General features: G+C 43.3%; 2 protein-coding genes across 2 annotated transcripts; one reads left to right on the forward strand and one right to left on the reverse strand.

Annotated features, from left to right (window-relative positions):
* Positions 1-929: 929 nt before the first annotated feature.
* On the reverse strand, positions 930-7,406 carry LOC114853911 (MAU2 chromatid cohesion factor homolog). Its single transcript, XM_029147808.3, has 18 exons — positions 7,129-7,406; positions 6,762-6,845; positions 6,558-6,653; positions 6,322-6,416; positions 5,564-5,591; positions 5,316-5,471; positions 5,047-5,193; positions 4,704-4,794; positions 4,513-4,616; positions 4,304-4,381; positions 4,063-4,128; positions 3,905-3,988; positions 3,581-3,630; positions 3,401-3,478; positions 3,204-3,315; positions 2,853-2,943; positions 2,329-2,456; positions 930-2,194 (listed from the first exon to the last, which is right to left on the reverse strand). The coding sequence occupies exons 1-18, from the start codon at positions 7,360-7,362 to the stop codon at positions 2,120-2,122; spliced, it is 1,797 nt and encodes a 598-aa protein (XP_029003641.1). The 5' UTR covers positions 7,363-7,406; the 3' UTR covers positions 930-2,119.
* A 317-nt stretch (positions 7,407-7,723) lies between these two features.
* LOC114853912 (mitochondrial coenzyme A transporter SLC25A42-like) lies at positions 7,724-11,860 on the forward strand. The gene is made up of 8 exons (XM_029147809.3): positions 7,724-8,047; positions 8,427-8,549; positions 9,408-9,513; positions 9,739-9,764; positions 9,888-10,054; positions 10,179-10,295; positions 10,386-10,537; positions 10,651-11,860. The coding sequence occupies exons 2-8, from the start codon at positions 8,463-8,465 to the stop codon at positions 10,974-10,976; spliced, it is 981 nt and encodes a 326-aa protein (XP_029003642.1). The 5' UTR covers positions 7,724-8,047; positions 8,427-8,462; the 3' UTR covers positions 10,977-11,860.
* Positions 11,861-12,143: the final 283 nt, after the last annotated feature.

Here is a 12,143-nt window from a genome sequence, read left to right on the forward strand (position 1 = left end):
TGGCTAATTGCAGACCTGTTCAGCCTGCCCTGGTATTAATCACCCGTGAACCTGTTCCCACCCATAGACACTGTAAAGGTTCAAGCCAGAAAGACAGTGAGGCAGGCCATCCATTGACAGTGTTCAGAAGTTTCTCCATGTTCAAAAAGGATGCAACGATGGAATGGACACAAAAGTCCATGTCACTGGATCAATACATAGTGGACCACAGAGCACCTGGCCACACTTTGTATCAGTACAGCTTAAACAGAAAAAATAAATGAATGGCTACACCGTTCAACACAGGGTCTAAATAGTTTTGTAATGCACATATGAGTATTGCAGACGATTGTGTCCTCGCTAGGAAGGATTAAGAGCACTTGTGGTCTTGGTTAGTGGCAACACAAACAAAATCTGTAGACACAGATAGTGCGATATAGTTGGGTCAACTGCTTGTTAAAATGAAACCAAAGGAAACAAGAGCAGATACCAATAACATTTTAAACTGCAACAGTCTTACTCACCTACATGTCCACGCCTGGGTTTACGTCAAGCATAGCATAGTTTTATTAGTTTGTAAATATGGTAAACATACAGTAAGATATATTAGAAAGATTCCCCCAAAATGGGACCGAGCACATTTGTAGCCCATGAAATTGCAAGAAAACCACAGAAACGCCTCACGATTACATATAAGAGCTTAACTACTATACGAGTGACTCACCCTATGCGTCAAACAGCTGCAGACATTGTTTTCCTTGCAATTGTTTTTGCAGCATTTATCATGTCTGCAGGTTATTAGTATTACGAACGTCCCGGTTCTACTGTATTTGCAGTATTACATATTCAATCAATATGATTAACTAAGCATGTCTGTACAGGATACAGGCCACACCAGCTTAGTACAAAAGCCTTTTGGGCTTTTCAAAAACAAACAGGTAAATCGGTAATTTACAAAACTTCAATCATTTTTATTGAAAAAAATTACTGAAACCAAAGTAAGCATTAAAAACGTATGTACTGAATAGAATATGGCTAGTACTCAAGATTAAACTGTCCTTACAGAGTGCCTTAAATACCAAGCATTGTGATTTCTACATAGGATAGCTAAAATACATGTCACACTTTGCTAAATTGACTTTATAAAATGTAACTGTACAATAAAAGGTTTAACAAGTGGTAAATCTATATAAACTTACAGTAAAGAAACCATTTAGTAGAACTATGGAGACAAATTAAAATAAATTTCCTTATTGAATATTTGAAGATTACTCTCAGCTCCAAAAATCACGACATGATTTGTAAAAATGAATACAATAACGGGTTTCAAAATCTTATGGATTTTCAAAAATACACTGGACTAAATGTTCTTTTTTTTAAAGGGTTTCAGGCAGCCACTAAATAAAATAAAACATTGCTCATTACCAGACCCAACAGAGACATCTTCTGACTCAAAGAAGAACTGCACAGTCAACTGCTCCCTAATGATGGACACTCCCAATTTGTAGCATCAAACTTCTCAACAGATCATTTTGTGAAAATATATTACAAGAGATCTCTATTTTATTTATGAATTTTGTGCAGTTTTCCGCCAAGAAAGTAGTTTCTCAACCTAGGTCAGAGATTATTGTACAGTAACTTCCATGCATGAGAAAAAAACACCATCCATACAAAAAGAAGGCAAGATGTAAAATATTTAACAGTTACAAAAATATCAACATAAATAAATTAATTTCTTCTACATTACTTTACTGTCTCCCCATTTACCCCGTGCTTTTCCAACAAATGGAAAAGAAACTGGGCACATGGAGAAAATGGGTTCTTTATATCTCAAAGAAGCCCTTTCTTACGTTACTGTCTCCTTTGCTGCTTTTATCAGTCCAACCCTGTCCCTGTGCTGCGTAAGCATCCATGCTATCAGAAAGTGAACAATATTTGTAGAACAGTAATTGCGTTTGTCTTATAACAATTAAAAAACGTAATTGCAGACAAAATTTTAAAAGTATTGTTGAGAAGCTAATAAAGTGAAGTTCTTTGTCAAAAATGTTTTGAAAGTACAGTGAGAATAAAAGCAGGCTGTTAGGCATCAATCTGTTGCATTTGATAGTGTACCAGCTGGTGTTGTGACACAGAAAGGTCCTCATAACAGGCTTGCAAGGCTGGTGGTCGGGCCGTTCTGGGCTTGGATCTGGACAGGAGGAGGGCCGTCAGTCCACTGCAAAAGAAGACAGCAAATACAGTCAGAAAAAAGACATGAAGTAAACAAATGTAGAAGTGTGATATTTGAGGAGCTCAGATTGCATAGTGGTAACTGACAGAGTACACAGGAGGAACGTCAGTTTCACGTACACTGATGAGGTTATGCTCAGGCAGGCTGCAAGCAGCGATGTGGTCTTGCAACAGCTGTTGGGAGAAGTTCTGGTGCATCTGGGCTGCTTCGTGGGCATCTATAGTGTTCCCAAGGGCCTTGTTCAAGTCTGCAAGCAGAGTCAGAATTACCAGTCAAACCCATCTATGTTAAGAACACTGATTTAGGAATTCAAATATAAAGTCATCATTGTATCTAGGGAGTCTAGACATGACTGTCGGCTCCAGTTACAGAGTGACATAAAGATAGCAGATTTTGCACCAATTGTTTGTGCACATATCCAGTCACTGTCAGTCAGCTGCATCATCTAATTAACATTAATTAGAATTTCCCCACAGCACAGAAATCAGGAAAAGGTGGTGCTGTTGTTTTGATTTTGTTCTCACATTCATTTCACCTTCTACCAACCCATTACAATATCATGGAAGTTTGACTAAAACCTAAATGTCACTGACAAAATTAAAACAAAGGACTAAAACAATGTGAAACTAAAGTCCTTGTGTACCTTTCAACAGAGCTGAGGACCACAGCTGAACAGACATGTCAGGGATCTTGCTAGCAAGCTGCATTGCAGGCACAACCATGTTGTTACTTTCCTAAAGAAGGAAAACAACATATTTTGTTATTTGAGAGGAAAAAAAGAGGGTCTAGACTCTAAAGCATCACAGGCAACTTTGCAAAAGGTGACTCTATGTAGGCAGTTTGTGCATTTCAGCAGTGTACAGGAAGTTCACATATTAAGGCCAAGCCGTACATGGAACAAAACATGTTGATAAGTAGAAATTCTGCCATTAGTTGTAACCAAAAAGACAATGTAACAGCCCATTTAACTCAATTTGTCATACTAGTGAATTACCCTGTGGTTTCCCAACACATAGAAGATGTGACCCAGCAGAACCAAAGAGCAGGCAGTCAGCCTGTTCAGATCCTCTGCATTGGACATTTTCAAGGTTTCCCTCAAGAAACGTCTGCAAAACAAATAAAAGAAAATATGTATGAGAGCAGGGCGGCTCTGTGGGTGTGTCTGTGTCAAACTTATTGTCTTTGTCTTACTTGGCTTCGTTGTACCGTCCTTGAAAGAAAGAAAGGAGTCCTCTGATGTAGAAAGCTGCAGCTCGAAGGCAGTGTGAGCTGAAACAAAAAACAAAGAACACTTAATAATATCAAAACGATTTTTACACAGCCTTTGCTTCAATTAGCAGTTTTTTGCCGTATGAATTTGTCGCCTTTTACCTTACTGGGAAGTTGTGGTCTGGGTTTATTCTCTCTAGGAGACTGTAGAGCTGAAGAGAAGATAAAGCAAATATCTGTTATGTTCCCACAGTTTCCTTTAGGTTTGGTTTGGACTCTGTCATGCAATACTTTAAAGCTGGAGTCAGGGCTCTCTGGTGGACAAACTATGTAATGGCAACACTGACTGCTACAATACTTCTAGTTTTGTATGTATATATCATTTATATATGCTCATGAATATGAGCAACTAATAAATACATCAACTTCCGTAAGTAGATTAAAGTTATCGTAAATGAATAACTCAACCCATTTTACAATACTGACCTCCTGGTGTCGGTTTCCTTCCCTTATGTACACACTTGCTAAATTAGTTACAATATATGTCCACAGTTCCTGGTGTGTGGTGAGCTGGAACACACAAACAAATAGACATGTTATAGACAAGAAGAGACAGCAGCTACAGGAAAGAAAAAGGTTCTCACCCTCAAAGCAGTAGTAAACTGAGCCTCTGCATTGTCCATACAGTTCACTGAGATACAATACAGACCCTGAAAAGCAGGAAAGGAACTTAGCAATGAGTACAGCACATTTCAAATTCTTACTAAAGGAGAAATAAATAATGACTTGGATAATTAATACATTTCAAAGTGCACTGAATCTGGTTTCATATTAAAATCAAAGAATACTTTAAGTAAAAGAGCTAGTTAGTCTGGAAAAACTCACTAGTAGCGTGTGAAGCTGAGCAGCATGATTGGTGAATAACCTGGGAGACTGTTGGCACAGCTGACAAACCTGTGAGATCTTCAAGGACAGAAATCAGAGTCTGTGTCTCTTTCACAGGCAAATATACTTGTATGAGAAGAATTTGCTGCTCTGTATCTTTTCCCACTTTATAACCAATTAAGAAGACAATAATGATAGAAACTATTCACCTCTTGTAAGGCGGTGGCCTTGTGACCAGTGACGAGTCTACACATGATGATATGCTCCAGTAGAATGACTTGAAAGGTTGAGAGAATGGGGCTGCAGTCCAACACTAAAATATGGAGATAAAATGAATAGACACAGACTAAAAATGGTGCAGGGTGTTTTCTATGCTTTTCATTTAATGTGTGTAACTTACTTTTTAGCTTCTCCAGCTGCATTAGAGCCTTGTCTGTGTACTTCTGTGCTTTCTCCAAATAACCTGCTTGCATGGAATGCATGACCGTTACCTGTCCAGCAGCAAAAAAGAAAAATAGACACACATGCATGAGTCAGGAGGTCAAAAGAAAACACAGGTCTACTTCAATGCACCTATGTCATGACAACCACTAGCAATCACCAACCCTATCAAATAAATAAAAATACTCCATCTTATTCACTGCTCACCAAACAATAGTGTTTGGACTAAATTTTGGGCTGAATCGGTTTCTGGGGGGCCTAATCCCATTTTAAGGGGAAGAAAAACAAAGAAGCAGCATTACCAAATATACAAGAACACACATGTGTTCCTTGGGCAGCCAGTGGAAGAGGTCAGCTGGGTTGCTTGGTAGAATCTCATCATCGTGGAGAGTAGAGATCGTCTGAATGCACTGCTGCAGCTGCTTCAGACATGGCTTCACACTCTTTACCTGAGAACACATGGTCATGATAAACCTGGTAGCAGATATCCTCTTAATTTCACAAGACCTATAGATGGCTATGATGTGTACAAATCTACTCTGTGTCCCATTTTCTAAACTGGACCTCTTACCTGTCCAGCATCCAGGTAGTGTGTGACCTGTAGGACCAGGAAGAAGACCCTGAGGGACTCCTTCTGGATGGGGTTTCCCTGCCAGTTTTCTACAATTGTTCCGCATAGTGTTAGCAGTGGATGTACTTCCCCAAGCTTCCTCTCCATTAACAGCAACTGTAAAATAGAAAATAAAAATTTTAAAATAGGCAAACTGTCCTTTTTTAATTTTATTTGAATAATCTTGTGAGGTTTAACAAAAGACTTACCATTCCTTTACTAAGGAGAAACAAAGCCCTAAAAAATGGAGGGGAATAAAAAAAAATATATAGTCAGTGATTTTATGTAATTACAATGCACACTTCTATGCACTCTATGCTATCAGCGACAGCCTTGGCAAAGGCAAAACCATTTTCACACAGTGTTTATATTTGATAAAATGTATTTATCACAAGTTTTGCACCATTTCGTACTGAAGATTTACAACTGAGAATAATTCCCTAGGCTTGAAATCCTTGTTTTTCTATGGCTACAATATTACACTCAGCAAGAAATCAAATTTGGTGTTTATAGCCTGTGATTATTTTATTATCACTGTAAGAAACTCATACCTACTCTACAAATATTTCCCAAACTAGTCCAGTTATCTGTCCACTACTATTTTATATATTTAGTCTTAAATCAGACATTTTGATACTTCACATTAGTCCATTGACCATTAAAGTGTCTTTTAGTCATTCAGATGTTATTAACTATATTTACATGTTTCTCATGGTGACACGCCTAACGACAGAGAAAATGATTTTTATGATACACAGACACACCAGACTGACCCAAGTAACATTAATTATATTAAACAGCATGATGGAAAAATGAGGCCGTGTTCCAGGACATGCTCATGTAAAATAGTGATGGTTTTAGTGTGCTGTGTTTCTTTATAACTGATTTAAAAGAGAGACGTCAACACGTTTAGGTCCAACCTAGTGAGGGTCAGAATACTGGGAAGAACTGTATGGAGGAGGTGTACCTGGTGTATTCTGAGCCCACCACTCTGGCGTACTCTGCTCCAACTCCAAGCAAGTCGCAGGCTGACACCAAGTCTTTTTCCAAAGTATGAAGTTGCTGAAAGAGAATATTAACATTCTGTTCACCACTACTTTCACGGTCTGACCAAAACGCTAAGGCTCAAGCTGCTGTGGATGTTCTCTCCTTCAAAGTGAAACAATGCCACTATTGTGGGGACGCGTTGCTTCCCATACATACCGCCAACTGAAACAGCAACCTGCAGTGCCAGTATGGAGTCTGCTGCGAAATCTGGATGGCCTTGCGGAGCAGAGGCTTTGCAGAGTCCACCAGATTCTGAAAGATTATTATCCAAAGGTTAAGATCAGCAATACATGCACGCTGTTTCACAGCTTGTCAACATGGAGCTAAGCTAACGTGACTCCCGGTTTAGGGAGGGTTTACCTGTTGGCAGAAGAGTTCTGATAAGATGCTGGCAGCCTCAAATTTGACATCTTCAAACTGTGGGACTTGCTGAGATATAAACCACTGCAAGGCAAAAGATATGAACGGTTAGCGGCGTCGTTTTGTCGACATTTGCGGGCGTTTGGTGCCACATAGCGGGTAGAACTAAAAAAAGAGCGAACGCCGTCGACTCGGGGGGGAAATTAGCAGTCCAGTTAAAACAACATATGCTGTATTTGAGCTTTTTCACAAGCATAACCTTTGCGAACGAACGGCTACGCAGAGACTTCCGCCGCTAGCGGCTTTCGCTAGACGCGGCCTACACTCCGCTACATCCCCGCGCTGTCCCGAATCACAAATCCCTCACCGCTTTCTCCAGGTGGCTGCGGGCCAGCTCGCTGTTCTTGGTGTGGTGGTAGAGGACCGAGCCCAGCTGAAGATGCGTGCGGGCCTCGATCCTCTGCGGGGGCTTAAACTGAAACACGGCCTGTAAACAGTGCACGCAAAGCCGAATTTTAGGCGGACTGGAGGTTCGGAAATGCTCAGCAAAGCCGAGTAGGGCGAGGTACCAGCGCTCCGGGGCCTCTACGTTTGACGCCATTTTCCCCCACAACAACAAGTTTTTCAGCTCTCCGGCCTGGCTGTCGGGTTGCCAGGTTTGGTCAAAGAAAACCCACCGAGTGAAAAGCCTTAGTTCATCCAATATGCATTTTAAAAACTCCAAACATTCAAATGCCAAAACGCAATATACATATGTATAAATTCAATGAACGTGGTCGAAATACTTGCTTAGTATAAAAATGAGAAAGAATTGGTAGTTTGAAAAGAGCGAAAGGATCAATATTGAATATGACTGCAAGACATGGCAACCCAATGCTATAGGAAAGCTCGCGATACCCTATTACAATAACGGGAATACTACTTGGGAATTGTAGTCTACAATACTGGTTCATCCTGTCCCCGTTTTTTAAAGACCTTTAAACGCCTAAATAAGCTTTTGCGCAGAACGATCCAGAAGCAAAAACAACAACACGCTCCAGCACAGCCTCACCCAGGCATTCGTGCACGTACACACGCATGTGTTTATTTTCACAACACTCATTCGAAACGCGAGCAACGCGCAGAGACGTGCGGAGACTTCGCAGCGTGTGGCAAGTTATAAAAGCGTCAGAGCAGCCTCCAGCGAGGAAACGAGAAACGTGTGCGGGGATCTGCAGAGAAGACGGGCGACTGGTAAACACACGCCGAAGATCTGTAAACACGGGACCTATTAACCACAAGCGAAGGTAACGAAAGACAGCGCGCAAGTAATTACGCAAGACTATTTAATGCATTGTTTATGCATTCTGCGCGCACGTAGGATTTGCAGTGTTTTTAAGGTGTGGTTACTAACTTATCTGCACTCATTGGTTTAAGGAAGTAGGTCGGACTGGCGATTGATTCATGCAGTTTATTTGCTTCTGTGCGCGTGAATAACGATGGAGCCCTGATCTGGGTTGTTTACAAGCCCAGCTGCCTGCGTAGGAGACGGTATGGGCGTGCGTGTAATCACGCACCCGCTGTACGTGCTGTAAACACGCGGAGGCCGTTCGGCGCCCTGACCAGTTGTTCTGTTTGAGTTCTTCACTCTTTTCACGTAATTCGTGCACACGTTGTCATCCGCAGCGTGTTTTCCTGACAGCTCTGGCAATCCGATGACACATGGCCCACCGTGTGCACGACCACCAGCGGCGCCTGCCAGTGGCCCAGGCCACGGTTCTGGCCCTGCCACCTTCCAGCCAAGCGAAGGTGAGTCCTGTTTTCTTTGGCCACGTGAAGGCGACGTGTCGAGTTGTGTCGACGTGTTGGAGCGGTTGGCGCACGGGCCACATTGTGCAAGTCGCGGCTTGACTGGATGTGCTCAACGGCAGCTCAATTAGGAAACTGGGTTAAATTTGCTCATGGACTAGATAATATAAAAGCGTGCTGGTCAGCTGTTTTATCTGCAGGCTGAGCACATTTAAATCAACCATTTATTAATTTGAAAAGGAGCCATTTATACGCTGTGATTGCTGCAAAGTACAGCAAAGTCTTCCTACTTTTTCCCCTGTTTTCGAGGGACTCCTGTCCTTACTACCTGTAAAGAAGCGACAGTCTGAACCTGTCCTTGTTATTTTTTTAAAGCAATACCGTAAATCCTTGATAATCAAGTTCTGTGATCAGCTGTAATAGGTCTCGCGTTGCTCCTCTGGTGTGAGTGGCGAAACGTGTTCCCAAACACGCCTCTTATCACCGGTGCTGTTTATTGGGTCCAAACGTGCCTTGCGGCGGTGCGACGGCTCCCGCGCACGTGCGCCCCCCACCTACTCGAACAAACAGCTGAGCGAGAACAGGACGGCGCTGTCCCCTGCGAGTGTCACAACAGCTGAGTCACTTTGTGGAACGCAGCGTTTTACTGCTCTGGTTCAGTTAATGGGGCTGAGGGATCGGCTTGGGAGAGGCTGTGCTGATGCATATGGGGTGTGTGTTTGTACTTGTTTGTGAGGATCGAACATACACACGGACAAAGATATTGCTCCAATAACCACTACGCAGCCGCACAGATGTCTCGATGAAGGTGGAGGGTGTTTGCGTGGGCTTTGATCCGTTTCCCGTGTGTCATCACAGGACTACACATTGCCAGCGCTGGACTCCCTGCTGTGCGGCGCGTTCGCTGGAGCCGTGGCCAAAACGGTCATCGCGCCTCTGGATCGGACCAAGATCATCTTCCAAGGCAAGAGCGGCGCTAAATGGACCCACCTTCTTACATTCAGATGCTGATAAATAGGCAGCGTGCGATGCCACAGAAGCAGCGCCTTCTGTTTTCTGTTCCTACCAGCGATTTCACAGAGTGTAGCTATTACCTAATTGCTAATCCTCTTATTGGATGTTTAGCCTTCATGGACGCGTGTGTTATTTAACCCTGAGAGTGACTCTGTGTGTTGTTGTTGTTCCACAGTTTCCGCCAACAGATTCTCAGCTAAGGTGAGTTCAGTTTCACGATTCACTGTTGTCAGCACATAAATACAGTGAGCTGCACCTGCTGTGCAAAAAAACAATGAAGGAAATGAAGACTGTTTGAGCTCTCGTGGCGTTTGCTGTCTCCAGGAGGCGTTCAGGCTCATCTACTGTTCCTACATGAAGGATGGGCTGCTCAGCCTGTGGAGGGGCAACTCTGCCACCATGGTGAGGGTCATGCCCTATGCTGCCATCCAGTTCTGCTCCCATGACCAGTACAAAAAGGTGTTGGGGGGCTACTATGGCTACCAGGGAAAGTGAGTAACTGCATGTTGAGCATGTTAAACATTATTCAGGGGTGTAGTTACCGTTAGGCCTTGTGTTTTTATTAAGCGTGGTCTTGCTGTCAATCTGTAACGCTAATTCTGGTGCACGTTTCAGAGCTCTGCCTCCGTTCCCGCGGTTCCTGGCCGGCTCTCTGGCCGGCACCACCGCCGCCATGCTCACCTACCCCTTGGACATGGTGCGGGCCAGGATGGCGGTCACTGCCAAAGAAATGTAAGCCGCTGCTTCACGGCCCGTCGGTGCCAGCGCCGAACAGCGCCCGTATAGACTGTTTGCTTAAATAATGTCCTGGTCCTGCCTCAGGTACAGCAACATCATGCACGTTTTCAAGCGCATATCTCGAGAGGAAGGTGTTCGGACGCTGTACAGAGGCTTCACTCCCACTATCCTGGGTGTCATCCCATACGCAGGAATCACATTCTTCACATACGAGACCCTCAAGAAGCTCCACACAGGTGACGGCCGTTAACTTGTATAGAACTAGACATGCAATATATGCTTGTGTATTTGAACTGTGTGATGCAGATGTTAGGCCCTTTTTTTTACTTGATGCCCTTTTGCCCCACAGAAAGAACGAAGCGCACCCAGCCCTACCCCTATGAGCGCCTGGCCTTCGGGGCCTGTGCGGGTCTGATTGGCCAGTCGGCCTCGTACCCGCTGGACGTGGTGCGTCGGCGCATGCAGACGGCCGGAGTCACCGGCTCCACGTACGGAACCATCCTGGGAACGCTGCGTGAGATTGTAACGCGGGAGGGGGTCATACGTGGATTGTATAAAGGCCTGAGCATGAACTGGATCAAAGGGCCCATCGCCGTGGGCGTGAGCTTCAGCACGTTTGACATCACACACGACTTCCTGCTCCGGCTGCATCGGACGGGCTACTTCACGCACTGAGGCGGTCGGGAGCGCGCGAGGTCGGCGTGAGAGAGGGAACGTAGTGAGTCTCTGCACTCAGTGGGTGCAAGAGTGTCCACTGCCGCCTTCACACAGAGAAGGGACAAACGATGGCGTCCACATCAGGTCTTCTGTGACTAAGAGCGCTGCTGCTCCGTTGCGTTTGTTCATTAAAGGCTAGAATTTAAATGTATACTAAGAAAAACACAGCTTTACATTGTTTTTGACACAAGCAAAGCTTTGTGTTGGTACCGTCAAGGTGGCGTTTGTCAGTAACAGTGGCACAGTGTGTAACCACTGTTCTGTTTATGATGGATACAGAGGACATTTCTACTATGGTAAAAAAAAATATGATGCTTGCACTTTATCTGACCTGCAGTGTTTATTTTGAAATGTATTTTTTTTCTTTATTGAAAATAATCGAACATGCAGGAGGAGGCTTTGTACCTTTTTTTTTTTTAAAAAAAAGGGTGATTATGCAATAATATTTGTTTAAGTTTAAAGTATTTGTATGATTCTAATGAAGATTTGATGTAATGCGGTGCAGCAGATGATTGTAGGAGGGCGACCACGTCAGCAGGAGTCTGTCCAGCACTAATAAGTAGCGGAGGATAATCAAAGCAGAGAAATGAAACTATTTACAATATGTATTACATATCGCCAACATTGTCTTTTGCATGGACACCTTAATTCATTTTATTCTGTACTCACATTGTTGTGCAGATTTAATTTTCCATCCACTTGGATCAGTTTATCAGCTGAACAAGCAGAAGCACTTATCAGCCTTTATGTGAACGCACTCCCTCACTGTTGATGTGCATTTCTACAATACATTGTTTCCAAAGTTCTTTTAAAACATACAATAAAGTGTCTACACAACACAAGGAGCGTTGACCTCTTTCGTCCACACGGGGGCGCCATGGGATAAGCAGACGACGCCGTCACAGCAGCGACGTCAAGTCTTACGTTTGGAAATAAAGTTGGAGGGCTGTGTGGTGGTAAAAGGTGGGCAAACAACAGTGAGGTTAAAACTGGACCTTGAACTTCAAGGTCCATCTGAACTTCAAAATTTTCTTGCTTTAATAAAATTGTACAAAACCACACAAATGCCCTAAATACCACACACTCCGAATCTTAGATAAGAACCACAATCAGAATTACAACAAT

The sequence above is a fragment of the Betta splendens genome, chromosome 4, assembly GCF_900634795.4.
Source record: "Betta splendens chromosome 4, fBetSpl5.4, whole genome shotgun sequence".
In the NCBI taxonomy this organism is placed as follows: Eukaryota; Metazoa; Chordata; class Actinopteri; order Anabantiformes; family Osphronemidae; genus Betta; species Betta splendens.